At 47.0% G+C, this 21690-nt stretch overlaps 1 protein-coding gene across 1 annotated transcript; it reads left to right on the forward strand.

Moving 5' to 3' along the window:
• Positions 1-7404: 7404 nt before the first annotated feature.
• CHRNB2 (cholinergic receptor nicotinic beta 2 subunit) lies at positions 7405-20532 on the forward strand. The gene is made up of 6 exons (XM_079145207.1): positions 7405-7959; positions 9224-9369; positions 9556-9600; positions 9957-10066; positions 10877-11849; positions 16133-20532. The coding sequence occupies exons 1-6, from the start codon at positions 7896-7898 to the stop codon at positions 16301-16303; spliced, it is 1509 nt and encodes a 502-aa protein (XP_079001333.1). The 5' UTR covers positions 7405-7895; the 3' UTR covers positions 16304-20532.
• The last annotated feature ends 1158 nt before the right edge of the window (positions 20533-21690 follow it).

The following is a 21690-nucleotide window of genomic DNA, read 5'->3' on the forward strand; positions in this document are numbered from 1 at the left end:
GGTCAGTTATGTTTGAGGGATGGTCAGTAGCTGACCTTTGGCGCTTTTCAGATCCCTAAGTGCGGTCGAGGTTGGGAGAGGGACTGCATGGTCTTCCTCCACAGAATTATTGAAGGAATGCACTATTTGTCTAACCATTAACCTATAAGTAGAATGGAAAGAGACAACTGAGGCAGACCCCATTCCCTGTCCTAAGCCTTTATAAATAACACCTTGTCGCAGTGGTCTTGGCAGCAGTGCCTCCAGGCTCTCGCTAGGTGGCACTATCACAAAGGACAAAGCTGGCCGAGGTTCCAGAAATCAAGAGGTGGTAGATCCTCTGCCAAGGGCAGGTGTCAGCCTGTGGTATAGGGCCTGGTAGTTTCTGCTGGGCCAACTTAGTGCTTGAGCCAGTGACCATATCACCACCTTTCTCTTCCACCTGGACTAAAATGCTCTTTTTGGAAGCTGATGGTGTAACTTGGTGTCCTGTACTGGTCTATTACTCATTTAATGGCTTTTGCAGAAGACCTTCATTGGCCAACCTCAGGTTTGAATATTTAGAAATTATGTGTTCCTGGTCTTCCTGGGGGTGGGGCGTTTATCTTGTTTGGGAAGCCTGAACATTTAGCTGCATATCACCTTTATGTCTGGATACGAGCAGGTAGCATAAAAGACTTATGATAAAATTTCCCATTTATTGAGCACTCCTTGAGCCAGGGTATTTTGCAAATATTTTTAAACTTCCCTACCACATTTCAAGGCAAGCATTTTTATACATGTTATACAAGTGAGGAAAGAGTGACTACCCAGGGATATACAGCCAGTAAGCAGAATTCTTGGGTCTGTCTCCAAAGTCCCTGCCCTTCTACCTCACTCTTGCTTTCCTTGAGAAATTTTCACGTGTCACTTGATGCTCACCCTTCCCCATGAAACCCACAAACGCAGCCATTTGGAAAATCTTTTATTATAAGGGGTTTAATTAGAAAAGAAACTCAAAGAGAAGTACCACAAAAGGAAAGGAAACAGGTCCCTCAGTAAGGAAACACAAAAGTCATGGTCAGTGGAATGAAGTTTGCTTTCTCTTGTGGGCCTATTCAGCATCTCAGCTCTCTGGCAGGGAGAGCCCTCTGGCACCTAGAAACCTCATGTGGTGTCATCTGAAATGACCCAACATCAATGTGGTGTCTAACCAAAATGCAGAGTGAAGAAATGGAAAGGAACTGATGCGTACGTTCATTTAATAAATAATGGGTGCTAGGGAAACAGCAGTTAACTAAAACAAAATTCCCAGCCCTCAGGGAACTTCCATTCTGTTCATGGAAATAGATGTGATAAAGTCAACTGACTTGCTAAATGCTGGGGGTGGTGAACAAGTATTTACTGAGCACCTACTATGTGTGAGGCACTGGAGATGCAGCATTAAATGAGATTAACCCAGTCCTCATATTCTTTGTGTTTTCAGCCTGTTAGACATTTCATGCATTGTTACATACCAATCACTTAACTGAGGTGTGGCAGGTGCCTCAAAGGAGAACAATGTGTCTGGGGTTGTGCCTTTGAAAAAGTAATGTGCTAAATTCTAAAGAGTAAGTAGAATTACTAACAGGAAGAGAAAGTGCTGACACTGGCCCAGGTAGAAAGAATGGCATATGCAAAGGTTTTGAGGTAGGACCATGGCAAAAGGAAGGAGCAGAAAAAAATCCTACACCTAGAATAAGACTGATGCAGGTAAGGCAGTTTAGGGCTAGATCTTGGCAGGTATTCAAAACCACATTTAGGAATTTGAACACACCCCACGCCAGGTACTGGGGATTGAACACAGGGGCACTTTCCCACTGAGCTAAATCCCTAGCCCTTTTTATTCTTTATCTCCATCCAGACAGGGTCATACTAAGTTGCCCAGGCTGGCCTTGAACTTGTAATCCTCCTGCCTCAGCCTCCCGAGCTGCTGGGATTACAGGCTTGTGCCACTATGCCTGGCTAATTTGGGCTTATTTTAAGATCAAAGGAGATAAAAAGATGACTAGAGTTTTGAGAAGATCTGGAAACCTAGGCAATTAATAGCCATAGCACTCTGAGAGAGACCTCTTAAAGGAGAGATGAGTTTTGTGGGAAAGTGGGAATTGGTTTATGAACATATTGTGTATAAAGGGAGGGACTGATGTGAACCACCCCTTGGGACATATGGTGAGGTGTAGGTTCTGAATTCAGGAGAAGGCAGAGCCATAAATGTTAATTTCTGAGACTGCTGAAGCCCTCTGAATTAGATCATAAAGGGGTAGTACAGCAGAGTAGGAAGGGAGACTAAAGAATCAGACCAAACTGACTTGGGTTTGAGCTTCTCTGTTTTGCTAATTATGTGACCTTGGGCAAGTTATTTAATTTTTGCAAACTTCAGCTTCCTTATCTGTAAAATGAGCATAATACTCTGCCTGGCCATTGTGCCAGTTTAGATGAAATGAGATCTGTAAAGTGATTAACACAGCAATGGGTACTTAGTTAACTGCACAACAAATGCTAAATCCTACTATTGCTATGATTACTATTACTACTAAAAAGCCAAGAGGTGCTCATCATTCAGTAAATATTGATAGGCTTTTTCCATGTGCCAGACATGAGACTAGGTATTGATATATAGCAGCAGACAAGACAGACAAGATCCCTGCTCTTGTGGCACTTCCATTCTAGTGCAAGGATTATGGACTATCAGACTGCAGATAGATGTGAGGAATTAAAGTAGGGTCAGGTGGGAGAGAGTGACTGGGGTTACTTTATAAGTCCTGTAGTCAGGGAAGGTCTCCCTAGGGAGGCGGAGTCTGAGCTGAGATCTGATAGAGAAAAGAAGCAAGACAGGGAGGGCATGGGAAGATCATTCTAAGCAGAGAGAGAACAACTTCCAAGGCCAAGTGATAACAAGGCCAGTGTGTCTGGAAGTAGGATGCTAATGGTACACTGGCTAAGAACATGGGCTTTGAATCCCACCTTTACCAATTATTAATGGTGAGACATTGGACAAGTTACTTAGCTTCAGTTTCTACACCTGTGAAGTGGAGATCATAGTAATGCCTACCTCCAAAGGTGGTTGGATTACATGAAAACATATAGAATGGTGCACATAATAAGAACTCAATAAATGTTTTTAAAATCCACACAGCTTGAGTCTAGTGAAAGCAGAGGAGAGAAGGGCAAGAGATGAAGCCAATGAAAAAGGCAGGGACTGGTTTATAGAGACCATAGTAAGTTTTTTGGATTTTATTCAAAGTTCAGTGGGAAACCACTGGAGGATTTTAAGCAGAGAGCAGCATGATCTGATTTAAAATTTTAAAAGATCAGTCTGGCTGTTTTATGCAAAATGGATTGTAGGGATTTTCTTTTTCTCCAAAAGGTCAAGTGTTATCAGAGTGAGCAGGTGTGTTTGTTTGAAGCAGGGTGAGCAGCCTTCTCCTTTGACTTGCTCCTAGAAGCCTAGCGTTTTGTCATTGACTCCACAAATATGTCTGAGTACTTTTCCAGGAACTGTGGTATATACTGGGAATGCAGTCACAAATAAGATACAGACCCTTTGGGAAGCACTTGGCATGATTTGTGGCACAAGGGGGGGCTCCTTACGTGACAGCTCCAACTAATCATTTTTTGTTGTTGTTGTATTTCTTGTTCCTGCACTCAGGAGCACATGGTAATGGATGAAAGAGAACCAGACATAATCAACTATAATACACAATAAAAGGGATCAACCTGGGCAACATAGCAAAACCTTATCTCAAAAAACAAAAAAAAGTTTCCAAAGAATACTACTTGGTATAGAGAGATGTTTGAGAAATAGAAAATGAAAACGGAAGGTTACAAAGCAATATCACAGTATGCACTTTTTAAAAAAATTTTTAAAAATGTTTGTGATTTAGTTATATACCCATCAGAATTAAATATGTTTATATACCAAAACCATGGATGAGAATATTCATAGCAGTATTATTTTTAATGGTTCCAAATAGGAAACAACCTAAATATCCATCAATGGCAGAATGGGTAAGAGATAATATACAATACTCTATAGTAATGAAGATGAATGAACTACAGCTATATTCAAGAATATCCACTAAAAAAGCAGACTCAAAAGATTATGATTCAATTTGTATAAAGTTCAGCAGGCCAAGTTGACATATGCTAGTAGAAGTCAGAATGGTGGTTACTTAAAAAAAAAAAAAAACACCACTTTTAGTCATTAAAAAAATTGTGGTTAAAATACACATAAAATTTAGCATTTTTAATGGTAATTCAGTGGCATTCAGCACATTCACAATATTGTGAACCATTACCATGATCTGGTTCTGTAACTTTTAAGTAGTCACTCCCCATTCTTCCCTCCCCCTATGATGTTACTTTTGTAGAGGGGAATATGACTGACAGGGTATAATGGGGGCTTGTGGATATTGGTAATGTTTATTCCTTTTTAAAAAATATCTGGAGTTGTATGGTCGTGTTTATGTTGTGAACATTTATCTAGCTATACAATACTTTTTTTGTATGAATGTTATATTTGAATAGATATAGATAAATATGCTAACAGCAATTTTCTCCCCTGGGAAAAAAGTATGAATGCATTTTGTACTCTCTTTTGTTTTGTTAACTTCTGTTTTCCAGTTGGTCTTCATGAACACAGGTGTTACTTTGGTAATAAAATTTAAAACATCTTAAAGGACAAAACATTAATTTTAATGTCATTCAAAATAAAATGTTCCTAGCTAGATACAGTAACTTGGCAAGCCTGTAATCCCACCTACATGGGAGGCTGAGGCAGGAGGATCACAAATCGAGATCAACCTCAAAATAAAAAGTAAAAAGGGTCGGAGATATGGCTCAGTGGTAAAGCCCCTTTGGGTTCAATCCCCAGTACCAAAAAAAAAGTTCCTTAGTAGAGGCAAAGTGAGTGTCTTTCACCAAAATGTGCCCAGTCACTGTCTGGCCTCAGGATTGATGTTCTTATATTTATCCATCACCCTGTGTAGCTCTGAACTTATGCTCTCTCCCAGGCTGCCTTTCTTCCTGATGGGTATGGAAAAAATATGTGTGGGAGAGATGAGAAGGAGGGCATTCCAGCTCTCCTTGGTCACTGGGTGGTTCTGCTCAGAGGATTCACTCCTTATCAGGCTGGAAGTAAACTTGAAGTCAAAGCTGGGAATTTTGATAAGGAAAGATAAGACATTGAGATGAACAGGCTGCTTGACCTGGCCTGAAAGGAGCATCAGGGTATAGCCAAAAGCTTTAAGCAAGGGAGTGATCCTTCCTGTCTACCATCCCAGAAACAGCAACCACTCTAGACAGAGATTTTCATAAGAGAAGATTTTGACAGCCTTCCTCAATCCATCAGAGCTCCTTTCCCTCTCAGGGGTTTGACATGCCTTTAAGCCACCCTTGCTTTATGGACCTTCACATCTTTCAAATCTCAATTTTCATCCCCATTCCCTCCGAGCTCCTTAGGCACTATTAATCTCTCCCTCTTCTGTGCTTCCATAGGATCTCATTTATATCTTTCCTAGAATAGCCACTTTATTGTGAAATAATTTGCTGCCAAATTATGATCTCCTTTAATAGCTGAAACTAAGTCTTTTTTTTTTTTTTTTTTTTTTTTTTAATCACTGCATCCTTAACACCTGTATAATTCCTGGTAAACGGTAGATACTTAACAGATGTTCATCTAAATTGCTGAAGGTAGCTTGTCTTCTCACCTTGACCTTTTCCCAAGTGGAGTGACTGCACACATTCCCTTCCTTTTCCTCAAGGCTTTTATTCTCCAATCCTTTCCTTGGTCCAAGATTGACTGATTGATGGTACTGAGGATTGAACCCAGGGCATTTTACCATGGAGCTACATCCCCAGCCCTTTATATTTTTTATCTTGAGATGGGGTCTCACTAAGTTGCTGAGGACCTTGCTAAATTGCTGAGGATGACCTCAAACTTGTGATCTTCCTGCTTCAGTCTCCCAAGCCTCTTGGATTACAGGCATGTGCCACCTGCCCAGCCAAGATTTCTTTTTTAAAGAGATTATTATGTATTTACACAAGTACATGCCCTGGAAATAGTGGTACAGACTTATGCTCACTTTCATGTGTATCATGGGACCTACGGTCATCCCATATCCTCTCAAATCCTTTATTGGAACTTATTCTATTTCATCCCCTCAATTTTAAAAACTTGGAACATGTTAAATAAGTTGCTTCTATCTGAGCTTTTAGAGAGGGATTTTCTTCTACACATTAAAAAATGTCAGTCTTCAGTCCTCAGCACTGCACACTGCATTTAAAAAAAAAAAAAAGTCGATTCTATCTGTACTAGTCCTTTTCCTTACCTGTTAAACCCTTACAACATACCAGACACTATCCTGGTTGATAATCTAATTGGAGAGGCAGACGTTATTTTAGAGGCTTTCATTGGACATGCTCTGGAAATATGTAACAGGGTGACTAATAGGGATCTTGCTCAGGACAACTTCCTTGAGGAACTGAAATTCCTGCCAAATACTCAAATATAAGTAGAAGGTAATTAGGAGGAAATGGGTGATAAAAGAGCCAAAGGGAACAACGTGTTTAAAGTCCCTGAAGTGTGGGGAATGGGAAGGATCAAATGTTCAAAGATCTTAAAGACACTGCCAAGAGCTTGAGTGTGGGTTTGCCGATAGAGTGGCCAAGATGAGATGGAGAACATTGATGAAAAAAGACAGAGCCTTGCTGGATAAGTCTGCTTTAGTCAGGAACCTTTTGGTTAAAAGTGACAACAAATCCACTTACAAAAAAAGGGGGCCTTTATTGGCTCAGCAGCTAAAAGTTCAGGGCTTTCAAGATAAAAGATGTCATTGAGTTTTGACACCTCTCTCATCTTTGCTCTCCTTTGTGTTAGCTTCCTTCATTCTTTCTTTGTGAAATTGTCCCCTGATCTCCCCAGCCACAAAGACAAAGACTGGAGTGAAAACGAACAAGGGGCAAAAAAAGATCATTCATAATGGCTGCTTATCTTTTCACTCTTCAAGACCTTCAAGGTTATCTTCTTTTCAGGTGAAACCTAGACCTCCTCATCTTAGGTTCCTTCTGGAAAGGGCAGGATCCTGGCCTTTTAGGAAGTTTATGGAGGTAAAGAAAGGGACAGGTGAGGGGACTATGTTCCCAGACGCCAAAGCTATTTGCTTTCTTAAAATAGCAAATTCACCTTTCCCTGTCTCTTTCTTTAAGGGCCGTAAATGCATTTTCTCTGCCGTATCCTTAGCCTTCCGGGGGAGTAGGATCATTGGTTTCGGTAGGAGGAAAAAAGGAGGGCAGGAACCCCAGAAACTCCTCCCGTCTCCCGCCCCCTCATTTTGGTTCCCTGCTCCCCACCTCCACCCCGTACTAAGAGGGCCCTGACCTACTTGTCTTACTCCCGCTGCTTCTTCCCGCCGGCCTCCAGGGCCCCTCTCAAACCTCTCCAGGTACTGACCCATCTTCGGGCCTTCAGAACTCCTCCACCATCCGGTGGACAACCCTTCTTCCACCTCACGCACATCCCGCCTAGGCAGGAGCAGTCAAAGAATATCCCACCCAGGGACCCCCTTTTTTTTCTGGGATCTGGCGCTTCCGCCTCCGGGGCGGAGACTCCTCCCCCTCGCCGTCCCAATTGTATTCCCTGGAAGAGCAGCCGGAAAAGCCTCCGTCGGCCCAGACCGAACAAGCGGGAGGCTGGTTCCTTCTAGCAGCGGCTCCTTGTACTTCAGGAACCGGCGCGCGGCGGGCACAACAGCGCTAGAGATCACCAGCACCACTTGGGCCCAACTGCGGGCGGTGCTGACGCCGCGTCAGCACCACGGACAGCGCCCCGCCCGCGGCCCTGCCGCCGGCGGCGCGCTCCAGCTGGTGTAGGCGAGGCAGCAAGATATGCCCGCGGCATGGCCGGGCGCTCCAGCCCCATGGCGCTGCTCTTTAGCTTTGGCCTCCTCGGGCTGTGCTCAGGTAAAAACGGGGGCCGGTCAGGCTCCCATACCCCAGCCAAAGACCCAAGACGTCGCACTCTGTTTCTCTGCTCTGTGGGCCTGGAAGGTGGGAGGGATTCCCTAGAGATGGGGGAGCCTGCTGACCATAGGGGAGAGACCCCCCCAGTACTGCAGGGAACACTTGAAAGACTGAACTGGAAGGAGGATCTACCGAAGGAGTAAGTGATACAATGGGAGATGGAAACCTGGCCGGTAGTGGTGGGGAGGGTGTGGGCACAGAGAATGGGGAGGAAGGGGGTCTCCCCAGCTTTCTGGGATGGAAGAAGGGCTTACTCTGACGGTGGCTGAGATGCCATTTGACTTTTTGTGAAACATTATCTCAAGAATTCTACCTGGTTCAGAACCTCTTCCTTGGCTTTCCAATGCTTCCCAATGGGTCCCCCCATTGGGCTCCTGATTTGGGTCACTCCCCAGGGTCAATACTGGAAGGGAAGAGGACCGACTGCTTACTTCTCTTGTAGGATGAGACAGAAAATTGGAAAGGAAGAAACTGCCAAGCTAAAGATCAAGAAGGAGTTCTCTGAGGGGCTGGGGAGTAGTGTGCTTATGCTGACTTATAGAAGAGGATAGAGATTGTAAAGGGAAAACACAAAGGGAATGTATGATGGAATGAGCTTGGTACCCTACATGCCAACTCATGGGGGCTGATCCCTCTATGTATAGAGCTTAGGATTCAATGTGTATCCTGATCCACAGTGTAGGTAGTCCAATAGTCCTACTCCAATCCAGTGCCTGTAGAGGGAGGGGGATGGTGTCATGACCATAGTCACATGTGCGGGCACATAATGTTATTTGCCCTCATTGATAAACGAAGGTATGTGGGTATGTGGTAGAACACTAATTGTTCCCCTTTCACTACCCTCTAAACATTCCATGAATTGTAGGTATTTGTTTTGGAAAACCATGGAAGCAGAAATCTCAAGTCTTTCAAAACCACCTCTGAGACTTTGAGGGAAGAGTAGGTTTCCATTAATCCTTGAGGAGTGGATTTTTAGTATGGACATCTCTGGACTCTGGTCAGTGGTCTCAGTGAGGCGCTTCTCTATGAAGGTCTTAATTTGGGCCTCATAGAGTTACCTAAACATTTTTCAGTATCCTTAGGGATGGGGCAGTAGGAAGCTGTAGCCAGTAGTTGGGCTTACTGGATTGTCCCACATGCTGGCAGAAGGTGAGATCCTTTGGATCCCTTCTGTTAACTTGCTTTCTACTTCTGTCTTGTCCAGGGGTGTGGGGTACAGACACAGAGGAGCGGCTGGTGGAGCATCTCCTGGATCCTTCCCGCTACAACAAGCTTATCCGCCCAGCCACCAATGGCTCTGAACTGGTGACAGTACAGCTCATGGTATCACTGGCCCAGCTCATCAGTGTGGTGAGTAGGGGTTCCAAATTCTATGCCCAGCTACTGAAGTCAATCCAGCTAGAATGTGTTAGTGTTTGTGTTTACTCCTCTGGTGTATCCACTGTGGGAGGGATCATGGGCAGTGGCGGTAGAGCTACAGTTGGTGTGAGGTTGGGGGCAAGGGGACTTCTCATTAGCATCTCTATTTTCCTGCAGCATGAGCGGGAGCAGATCATGACCACCAATGTCTGGTTGACCCAGGTTAGTGCTCTTCCCACCCCATTCTCCTTCTTTGAAAGGTACAACTTCAGAGTCTTAAATAATTGGATTTGAATCTTAGTTTGGCTACTCACCAGGTCTGTGATTTTAAACATGTTAAACTCTCCAAGATTCACTTTCTCATTTGTAAAATGTAGATTGTACTACTGTGGCTTAGTTGTGCAAATGAAATGAGAAGGTATCACATGAGTTACACTAACTGGGCAGAAAAGTCACTGTGGTGGAGGGTACTTTTTAAAACTTCTTCGAGCCATTTGGATCCCCTCTTGTCTCTTTCCATGACCTTGAGTCCCTCTCTGAGGCAGAGGTTGGTGCTGCTCCCTGTCTCCCTTTCCTAGGAGTGGGAAGACTATCGCCTCACCTGGAAGCCTGAGGAGTTTGACAATATGAAGAAAGTTCGACTGCCTTCCAAACACATCTGGCTCCCAGATGTGGTCCTGTACAACAAGTAGGTGACCCTGAAGTAATGGGAAGGTTGTGGGAGACCATAGCAGTGCTCAGGGAATGAATAAATCTTGAGAAAATAAGAGAAATAAGCTTATGGTGTGAGAGAAAAGGGACTTTTCATTTTTAGATATGCAGACAGGCAGTGGGCAGCCAGACAGATCCAGGCAAGTGAGGTCTAGTGTGGACAGCCACAGTGACTTGGACCATGACCACCCTGTTCTCAATCAGTACTACCAATATTGGGGGCTTTGGTGGGATTTAAAAAAGTTGACAGCCCCCAGTGCCTAAACTGATTCAAGAATATGTTTTCCTGGAAGCCTGGGAAGAGGACCTTAGGGTCCCAGTTTCTCCTCCAGGTTCTATCCTGTCTCCTGCAGTAATCCCTCTGACCTCTAAGGTACAAAACAACTTCCCTCAACTGATAGGACCATACTCTACTCTCACCTTCTCTTATCCACCATCACTGCTTGGGGATCCTCACTCTGATCTCCCCATCTTCCCCAACATCTCCGCCCTCATGAAAAACAACCAACCTATACAATATGTGACAAGTAACCCATATGCCCCTTCCCCCACCTCTTCTACCTGAGGGGCCACACAGGCCTTCTGACCAGGACACATGCTATACCACCAAAATCCTCTTCTTGCTCAGTTCCTGCTCCATCTCTCTGTACTCCTGGAAGGTTACTCTCAGACCTGGATGCCCCTTCTCATATCTTCCTCTGACTTTCCTCTCCTCCCACTCAGGGGGTTGATGGGTGAGGATAGGGAAATGCTTAGGCCAGGACTGACTGTGCCCATCCCTTGGCAGTGCGGATGGCATGTATGAGGTGTCCTTCTATTCCAACGCGGTGGTCTCCTACGATGGTAGCATTTTCTGGCTGCCACCTGCCATCTACAAGAGCGCATGCAAGATTGAAGTAAAGCACTTCCCATTTGACCAGCAGAACTGCACCATGAAGTTCCGCTCCTGGACCTATGACCGCACTGAGATCGACCTGGTGCTCAAGAGTGATGTGGCCAGTCTGGATGACTTCACACCCAGTGGTGAGTGGGACATTGTGGCTCTACCCGGCCGGCGCAATGAGAACCCTGACGACTCCACTTACGTGGACATCACATATGATTTCATTATTCGCCGCAAACCGCTCTTCTACACCATCAATCTCATCATCCCCTGTGTGCTCATCACCTCGCTGGCCATTCTTGTCTTCTACCTGCCATCAGATTGTGGGGAGAAGATGACACTGTGCATCTCTGTGCTGCTGGCACTCACTGTCTTCCTGCTGCTGATCTCCAAGATCGTGCCTCCCACCTCCCTCGACGTGCCACTTGTGGGCAAGTACCTCATGTTCACCATGGTGCTTGTCACCTTCTCCATCGTGACCAGCGTGTGTGTGCTCAACGTGCACCACCGCTCCCCCACCACGCACACCATGGCACCCTGGGTCAAAGTCGTCTTCCTGGAGAAGCTGCCCACTTTGCTCTTCATGCAGCAGCCACGCCACCACTGCGCCCGCCAGCGCCTCCGCATGCGTCGCCGCCAGCGAGAGCGGGAGGGCGCCGGGGCCCTCTTCTTCCGCGAAGCCCCGGGAGCCGACTCTTGCACCTGCTTTGTCAACCGCGCATCAGTACAGGGGTTGGCAGGGGCTTTCGGGTCTGAGCCTGCACCGATGACCGGCCCGGGCCGTTCTGCTGGACCCTGTGGCTGTGGCCTCCAGGAAGCTGTGGACGGCGTTCGCTTCATTGCGGACCATATGCGAAGTGAGGACGACGATCAGAGCGTGAGTGCAGCACCAGAGACATTCGGTGGGCGTGAAATAGGACTCCCAGGGATGGGTACCGGGGATCAGGGACCTGAGTACCTAGAAAACAGGGTGCCGATTAGACACACAAAGCTGAATATAGGATGAAGGAGATGTGGATCGGCCTGTGCTGGGGTCCAAGCGCTGGTTTGGGTTCTTCTGGGTTGCTTATCTGGAGGTTGCACCGCCTGATTAGAGTTCATCTCATAGATGACCTTGCCGCTTCTTGAGGCGAAATGCCTCAGCTGGTGCATCTTTAGTGTCCAGAGGGCAGCCTGGAATGGGAAGGAGGCCTTCTGGGTTGGCAGCTGGCCTATAAGCTGTCACCCTGAGAGTCCCTCCTGGCAGCTCGCATTACCACCTCCAAGTTGTTAATCTACCGCTCTTAGCACAAATGGAAATGAGTCCTCTGTGCACCTCTTGGGGAGCAAAATTGAGGACAGTAGGGATGTGTGTGTGGGCGGTGTGGGACCAGGGCAAGATTAAGAAGTTTCATGGACCTGCCCTGGATGGAGAGAGTAGTCCCAAATCAATCTCTCTTTTCTGCTTTTCTGAGTCCCTGAGAACAGTCTTGTGAAATATTTTAGGAGATGGGGGTGGTTGGAAGGGAGGGCTTGCTGCCTCCCTCATCCCCCACAAAACACACACCTTCTCCACCTTTGACTTTTGGCTCTTTCTGTAGTGGCTCCACCAAAGGGATTGCATGAGACTGAGCCAGTAGTTGGGGGAAGCATGATGGGTGACATTCCTCACTCCACTTTGGGCAGCATCTGGCCCACCCTGTGGTCCTTCTCCAGGTTCCTGGTCAATTCCAGGCCAAGGTTCGACTGTTGCCATGGTGACTGCCCAGGTTTCCTCTGCAACTCTACCAATTCCTGTTGGGGGATGAGAAAGGGTAGTCCTGGTACTACTGTTTGTGTGGGTGGGGTTGGGATATTTCATAGATCCATTCCCTTGGATGGCAGGAAATTGGGTTGGGGCTAAATCTTGGGTAAGGGAGCATCTTAGAGTCCAGATTGTTGAAGAATGCTCCGAGACTGGGGGAGATGGGGTGGGAAACTGAGAACAGCTGAGGCCAAGTGGGAGATGCTGGGGTGCAGGTCTGAGTGTCTGCTGCGTCATGGCTTCTGCCTCTCCTGCTGCAGTCCACTGTATTGTGCATTTACTGAGCAAGGTGCTGGGGTGCAGTGACCTACTTGGATGACTCACAGGCATCTCAAACTCAACATGTCCAAAACAGAGTTCTTGATCTACAGCCCACCACCAACTTTTCCTCAGCTTCTACATCTTTTATAAATAGCATCACAGTTAATCCAATGGTTAGACCCCAAATGGGCGATATCCTTCACTCCTCTCTTTCTTGCTCACCTCTTCCAGCATCCAAGTCATAAGTCCTGTATTGTGAGTACCATCTCCAAAATAATCCTCAGCTTCATCTTTTTCTCACCTCCCTGGTTCCAGGCCACCTTCAATTTCTTGCCTAGACCGGAAAAGAATCTCCTAATAGTCTCCTGGATTCAGCTCCTGTGTTCCTGTATCCAAACAGACAGACCCTCCTTGTGTCTCTTCCTTCTTACTCAGCTGACTGGCTTATCTGCTCAGTTGTCTTAAGCAAACCAAGATCTTTCTTGCCTCAGGACCTTTGCATATAGGTCTCTCCCTGGAATGCCTTTCTTTTTTCCCCCTCTAATAATCATTGTTCTTAGGTGCAGTGGCAAATCCTTAGAATCTTAGTGACTTGGTAACCTGAAGCAGGAAGATGGCCAAGTTCAGGCCAGTCTGGGTGACTTAGTGAGACTCTGTCTCAAAATGAAAAATAAAAAGGGCAGGAGATATAGCTCAGTGGTAAAGCACCCCTGGGTTCAATCTCCAGTACTGCAAAACAACAACAAAAAAACAACATAAAGTTATTGCTTTTATTAGTTTTCGCCCTATTATTGAAAGTAAGTTTCAGACACTGTAACCCCATCTCCCAAATACTTCAGTGTGTCTCCCCTAAGAATAAGAACACTTTCTCATTTAACCCAGGCTCAGGACTTAGGGTGCAGCTCTGGGCAAATCAGTACTTAGCATGTGTGGGACCCTCGGTACCCATCTCTAGCACCACAAACTAATAAACAAACAAAAAGCCAAACAACAACAGCAGCAAAGCCCCCAGGTTCAATGATTAAATTCAGGAAATTTACCATCAAGACCTTTATCTAATATAAAGTACACATTCAGATTTTTCCAATTGCCCCCATATGTCCTTCATAGGATCACTACCCCACCCCCACCGCAATTTAGCGTCTCAAATTGCATTTGATGGTCATATGGCTTTAGTTTCCTTCAATCCGCAATTGTTCCCCAGCTTTATCTTTCATGGCATAAACATTTTTAAACAGCACAAGTCAGGTGAATTCACTTTGTTTGAGTTTGTCTCTTTTCCATCACTGTATCCCTGAAACAAACAGCTGGCTCTCTCTTGCTCATCTGATCTTAGCTTAAATGTCACCTCCTCAAAGAGACTTTCCTAGGCCATGTTCTGAATTAGATCCTCCTCCATTTCTCTACCTCAGGCCTTAGTTTCCCACAAAGTGCGAGATTTTCTATTCTAACTTATTTTTGTCTCCAGCTCCCATCATAGACTCAAACTGCAGTAAGCATTTGTCTTGCCCCTTGGTAGCCCCAGTGCCCAGCATGATGCCAGGTATAAGTAGGCATGATTGTGACGTGCATGAGTGGTCAGTTAGCTGCTAAATAAATGAAGGTGCATGACTGCCTCCTTTCCACTCCCTGGGCTGGCTGGTCTCCAGAGAAACATGTGCAAAGGCCCAGACTCAGGCCAGAGTGGAGCAGCCCCAGAGAGAAGCTGGCCCCTCTTGCAAGTCCTGTGGCTGACTCTTAAACCCAAGAGAGTATTCTTTTTGACTTATTTGTTTTTATCTCAGACCTGGTCCTGACCTTCTGGGGCCTCTGTGCTTAAGGTGGTGCTGTTGGATAGGGCTCCCCCTACAATCATAAAAGGAATGAATCCTATGAGACAGCCATTCACTCACTAATTTAGCATTCATTTACTGGATTCTGTTGTTCCAGAAGCTGAGGTTACAGAGTTGACTCAGGCAGGGTTCCTGTGACTTGGGAGCTTGTAGCTTAGTGGGGAGACAGACAAACAAATTGAAACAGTACAGTAAGTACAGTGAAAATGCTGGGATGGAGATGCATAGCATAGTGCCCAGGGAAACCAAAGGGGTCAGTGTTTCATTGTGATCCAGGGGTCAGGAAAGCCTTCATAGAGAAGGTGATATTTCATTTGGGCTTTGAAGGATGTGTAGGAGTTCACCAGGAGAGAAAGGTCAGGATTTTCTTTAAAATTAAAAAAAAAAAAAAAACTTTTAAATTTGTTCTTTTTAGTTACATGTGACAGTAGAATGTATTTTGACATATCATACATACATGGAATATAACTTCCCATTTTTGTGGTTATACATGATATGGAGTTACACTGGTTGTGTATTCATATATGAACATAGGAAAGTTATGTCTTTCCCATTCCCATCTACCCTCTCTCACCACACTACTGCCTGTCCAATCCAGTGAACTTCCTTTCCTTCCTTTTCCCCACCTATTGTGAGTCAGCATCCCCATATCAGAGAGAACATTCCTTTGGTTTTTTGGGGGTTTGCCTTATTTCATTTAGCCTGATAATCTCCTGTTCCATCCATTTACTGGCAAATGCCATAATTTTATTCTTCCTTATGGCTGAGTAATATTCCCCTGGGCATATGTACCACATTTTCTTTATCCATTCATCTGTCGAAGAGCACCTAGATTGGTTCCATAGCTTAGCTATTGTGAATTGAGCTGCTATAAACATTGATGTGGCCAAGTCACTATAGTATGCTGATTTTAAGTCCTTAGGTAAGGGTCAGGATTTTTAAGACACAAAGGGAAATGAAAGAGACTTGGGACTTGAGTCTTGAGAGGACATGTTGGGGTTTGGTAAGTTTGGATTATAGGGTGGGAGAAAAATAGAAGATAGACTTCTATTTATCATGGGTAGATCTTGATTCTAGACCTGGAGGTTTGGCTGGGCACTGAGGACAGTGGGGCCACTGGAAGTTTTTAGGCAGTTAAGATTAGAGCTGTGCTGTAGAAAGGCTACTCTGGGGTCTCTGAAGGAGAGAAGTGGAGTGGGTGCATGTGTGGCGGGCCCTGCCACATCACCCCCCATCCTGCATCATGTGACTGATACCTGGGTCTTCTTCCTCTCCTTGTTCCAGGTGAGTGAGGACTGGAAGTACGTTGCCATGGTGATCGACCGCCTGTTTCTCTGGATCTTCGTCTTTGTCTGTGTATTTGGCACCATTGGCATGTTCCTGCAGCCTCTCTTCCAGAACTACACCACCACCACCCTGCTCCACGCAGACCACTCGGCTCCCAGCTCCAAGTGAGACCTGCTCATCTCCCCGCTCCTTCAGCCCTTGACCCCCTGGTGTACCATAGCATTGGTTGGAGGATGGATGAGTGAGCTACCAGGAAGAGGGTGCTGTCCCCACAGATCCATCCTCTTACTTCACGTGGATGCTCCCTGACACCTCCATCTCCACATCTGGCCTGAAGAATTGGACCAGCTGCATTTCATTTGGGCTCTTCTCTCACACAACCCCTGATAATAATATCAGTGCAGAGAACCAGGTTAAATGGAGGAGATATGTCAGAGCCCTCCACCCTGAGGAGGGGCCCAGGGAAGGGCCAATAGGGGATAGAATTACCCACTGACCCCAAGTACTGGGGGAATGGCAGTATGGGAGGAGGGGCAGAGGAGCAGGAGCTCAGAAGAGAGGAGCAGAGCAGAAAAGCCTGGTGTGACCTGATGTCCACTCCTATGTCAGTGGACAGCAGCCTGGCTGGATAGGCCTCACAGCATCTGAGGTTCCTGCACAGAGGGCTTAGCCTAGGGGAGGCTTCCAGCTCAGCCCCACAGCCCTGTGCCTCTAAGGGGTCCGGAGCCCATCCCCAGTCTCCCCTCTGCCCAGCGAAGAATTCTCTGTACCTCCTGGACTTCCCTTTCCTTCCTTTCTTGCTCAGACTTGGGGTATGATGGGCAATGCTAGGTATTAGGGGAACCTCTGGGTTCTGAATCTTTGAGGGTTTTAACTGCGTGAGAAATGCAAACTCATAGCCTTTCGGAGCTGGAAGAACCTTTTACAGTCATGGATTTCAACAGAAGCCATGTTATAGATGAAGAAACTGAACCAGAAGGTGAGATAAGCTTGGGGAAGATCTGACCCTTCCTCCCCACCCTGAGGTCCATCTGGCCATGGAATGCCCTGTTTCCCCTGACTTTGAACTGCTTGAAGAAAATGACCTAAGGACCTTAGCTTTAAGCACACCCAGAACTGAGCTGGGCAGGAGAGCTGCCTATGGAAGCCACCTAAGCAGGGTGGGGCAAATTGTCAGAACTTGGACACTCTGCACTGTACCTGCTGTGACTCCTTCCCTTCCTCCTCTTCACTAAACCTGAATAGGTTGAAACAGAAGTTCAGAAGGACAGGTGTGCTGCTGCCATTGACCCCCCATGAAACATAACTTCTTCTGCCCATCCTGTGGGTCCCTGCAGGCTGCATTCTGATGCTGTTCCAGGGTCCTCCTGCTGGAGGCCACCTGACCTGTTAGCCCAGGAAGCAGATCTATTAAGGGATCTCCTGTCCCTGACCCCACCATGTGACTGCGTCTGATTTGTGGTCCCAGCCTGTGTTTGGTGCTGGGCTTACAGATGGCAGGACATAGAGAGGTCAGTCTGCCCTTGTACCCGAGAGATCTGGCCTGACCTAGGCCATTCTGTGCTCTGAGCCCCAAGGGGACTGCTACTTTTCCAGACACAGTGGAGATGAGAGGTTGTGCTGACGCATGGGTGGGAGCGGATACTGCGCAACTAAGAGTGCTGGACAGGGACTCCTGAAGCGGAGTCCTGGGCTCAGTTCTGGTACTTACTCACTGAGCCATCTCCAACGAGTCCCTTTGCCTTTCTAGGCTCCTGCCTCCTTTTCTGTAAGATAGGAAGAGAAATGCCCTCTTGCCTGGGGTTGGCGTGAGGATGAAGGATGCCTGTGGAAGAGCCCCTATCTGGCTCAGAGTGCATGCTTCATAAATGTTGCATTGGAGAGGCCCCTGGAGCCTGTGGGACGGGGCCCCCTCCCAGCGTCCCTCCCAGACCCATGCTTACCCTTTCTCATCCTTGAGCAAACCGAGTCTCCCTACATGGGCTTGGATCAGAGTCGCTGGCAGGGGAGGGGATGCCGATGGAGAGCAATATTACAGGGAATCGTTGAGTGAGTCTGATGGGTGAGGGCTTCCCTCTGGAGCATCCTCAGCCAAGCTTCATTCCATCCTCAGGCAGATCTCTTGCCCTGCCTCCCTTTAAAGGCCAGCTCCTCCTGATGCAGGCATATGCTCAGGTACAGCTGACCAAGTCCCGAATATGGAAGAACATCACTGGGACCTGACATCAGCAGCTGCTTCAGCTATGTCTCAGCCCTTTTCCCCACCTCTCAGAATGTGTTCGGGGACATCTCTTGTTCTTGTTGAGGCAGGGAGTATCCCTGCCTCATGAAAACTCCCCTCTTCTAGAACAGAAAACAGGAAGAGTTGGGGGTATTATGCCCAGTCCCACTCCAAACTCATAGCCCTGGGGAAAATATCCTGGAATCTAAAATAGCAATTAGAAAGGAACACTCCCTCTGAAGAGCAGTGTGCCAGCTTGAGGGAGGCCTGCCAGCTGCTACTGGGGTTGTACTTACTTATCTAATGGTGCTGGGGATCAAACCCAGGGCCTCACACTTTCTAGGCAAGCGCTCTATCACTGAAATACATCCCCAGCCCTGTACTTTCACTACTTCTCCCAAGTCACTGTTGTCCAAGTTAGTGACCAAACTGCACCAGAGGGGATGTTAGTGAGCAGTCTGTCTGGCTCCTCTCCATGTCCCATTTAACACATTGGGAAACTGAGGCCCAGAGGTCATTTGCTAGCTGATCTCCTATAGGCCCTTATCTCTGAACGTGCTGTTCTGCATGTGTACAGGGGGGATGACGAGGGCAGGGGCTGCAGAAAAGAAGGAGGTGGTCAATGGATGGGAGTTTCTCCATTTTGGGTGCAGCCCCCTTTGGGGACCATTGCAGTAGGGAGGAGGGGAGGGCAGAGGTGGTGGAAGGAGTGTCCCTCTGTATCGGCAAGGAACTGTCCTGTGTTAGTAGAGTGTGAATCCTTGAGGACATTGGGAAGTTTGGGGAACCACAGTCCCTCTTCTTTGGGTCTTACATCCTCTTCCCCCAGTGATGTCAGGGAGGCCCCTTGCCTCCTTTCCATGGTGGGCCTGCCTCAGGGAAGAATTGGGTACGAAACTCAGTGCTGGGCAAGGATGGAGGAGGCCCTGGAACTGAAGAAGGGGGTAGAAAAACTGGATGGGAACCTGGAACAAGGACTTGGGGGGAGGAAGTGAGGAAAGGAGTTGGGATTTCTCATCAGAGATGACATAGTCACAGTGACTTGATAGCATCTTTGTCTGAAAAGAAGGTATGCACAGGCTTTCTGCTTCTGATGGTTGGCACTGCTTGGCAGGAAGGCAGCTCCCTGGCAGTGAGGGATGCCATCCTGGAACACTGGGACCAGGTTATTGAAATTTAAAGCAAACAAGATATAGGCAACTCCCCAGATGGCATGTTCTTCAAGGAAGAGCTATCTGTGGAGGAAGGGCAGGACCACTTCCCTCTAAGGAAATAGGATGGTCTGGGGGCTTAGACCTCTCTCTGTAACCTCTCCAAATTCCAGTATTAGTTACCATTTACTAAGGGTCTTCTCTGTGCCAGTCCCTTTGGATTCAGTCTTTATTCCTCAAAACAGTCCTGCAGGGAGGGGCCCATTTGACAGAAGAGCCCAAGTGACAGCTGATGGGTAGTGCTGGCCCCCAAACCCAAGACTGCCCTAAAGTCCAGGCACATGCTATGGCCCTTGGGGCAGGTAGAAGGGGAAGGGGGTGCATTCAGGGCCTCCTCTGAATCTCTCCCAAAGCCAGAGTGACTTGGTTCCAGTTGTCACCCTCTGCTTCTAGACAGCAGTGGATTGGTAGCATTCCTCACAACCCAAATAGCACTGGCCAGCCTCCCGTATACTCACCCTGACCAGACAGAACAGTCACCTTTTAATAGTTATCCCAACAGGCCTAAAAGGTGAGTGCGATAGTCACATTGTTGCTAAGGGACTTTAGCTATAGGAATCTGTAGGACACCTCACTAGCACGCCCTCAGTGCCCCTCCCCCACACTGCCCTTGACCTCCCTGTGTGTACTCCTGGAGTATTTGCACTGGTCTAGCCCACCCCGGGGCCAGACTCACTAGGAGCTCAAGATTCTCATAAAGAAAGTTGTTTCCAAAGACGTCTTGTTGTTCTGTCATGTTTGGGGATGTGTGGGGTGGTGGGAATTCTCAAGGCCTGGGTTGGCCAATATGGAAAAAGGGAGGGTGCTGGAGAAATGGAACTCATGGGGGTTAGACATGACCCAATCCAAAGAAAAGCTCAGTGGAAACAGCCTGCTCTTGAACTATTAGTTTGTTGCTTTACAAGCCCACTTATCAGATGGAAATGGCACAACAGTTGAGCTGGAAGTGACCAGAACCCAGAAATGGTCCCTGGGGAGGACCCTTGTGGAGTGCTAGTCTTCTGGAGGCAGACATCACAAAATTAAAATTGTGGCACCTGGATGAAATGCTGAGTGGATAACAGCTGAAATGAGAGCTGAAAAATTTCCTGCTGTGCTTTTCACAGAGCAGTCCTGCTTCCCAGCCCACTCAGTGGCTGGGGTTGAGAGGGCACTGGTCTTAGGCTTTAAGGAAATTGGCCGCTTTCTTTTGTAATGCTGGCTAATTCAGGGGCTCACACATGCTAAGCACATGCTCTACCATGGAGCTCTACCCCTAGCCCACTAAATGGTCCACTTTTTTCCCCCTTTTTGGGGTATTGAGGATTGAACCCAGGGATGCTAATGCTGAACGCTTCAGCCTTTTTTGTTTGTTTGAGACAGGATTTCACTGAGGTGCTGAGGCTGGCCTCAAACTTCTGAATCTTCTACCTCAGCCTCCTGAGTTGCTGGTACTACAGGTGTGGGCCACCATGCCCAGGGAAACGGTTCACTTTCTAAAAGACATAGGTCTTTCCTTTCTAGTGGATTCAGGAGCTGCCCAAGGACAGAGGCATTCAAGATTCTTGGTACATCATAGGAGACATTTTCCTGCACTCAATTAAGAAAAGTCCAGTTCTAGTACTAAATTTCAGCAACTATGAGTGACACTATGTAGTGTTCTTGTCTTTATGTCATGCCCCAACACACTGCAGGCTCTCCTGGCCTCAGTTCCAGCTGTATGGGGGGATGAGGAATGAGGTTTCATTGTGACTTAGCTAGCCTCACTGTTAGGTGCTTTATGTCCTCTGACATGATGTCATTGTTAAAAAGTCAAGGATGCAGCAGCTTGAGAGGCTGAGGCAGGATGATTTTGAGTTCAAAGCCAGCCTCAGCAACTTAGCAAGGCCTTACACAGCTTAGTGAGACCCTGCCTGAAATTAAAACATACAAAGGTTGGGTATGTGGCTCAGTGGTTAAGTGCCCCTGGGTTCAATCCCCAGTACAAAAAAAAAAAGGTCAAGGATGGGTCTTCTAGAAATTCTGGAGTGAGTTACAATGTGCAAAGAGATGAATTTCAAGATGGAGAGATTTTTGGATGCCATCTATGCTGTGAAAAGCAAACACCTTCTAAGACTGCAACTAAGCCTGTTCAGGTCCCCAGC

This window comes from Sciurus vulgaris (genome assembly GCF_902686455.1).
Source record: "Sciurus vulgaris genome assembly, chromosome: 1".
Lineage (NCBI taxonomy): Eukaryota > Metazoa > Chordata > Mammalia > Rodentia > Sciuridae > Sciurus > Sciurus vulgaris.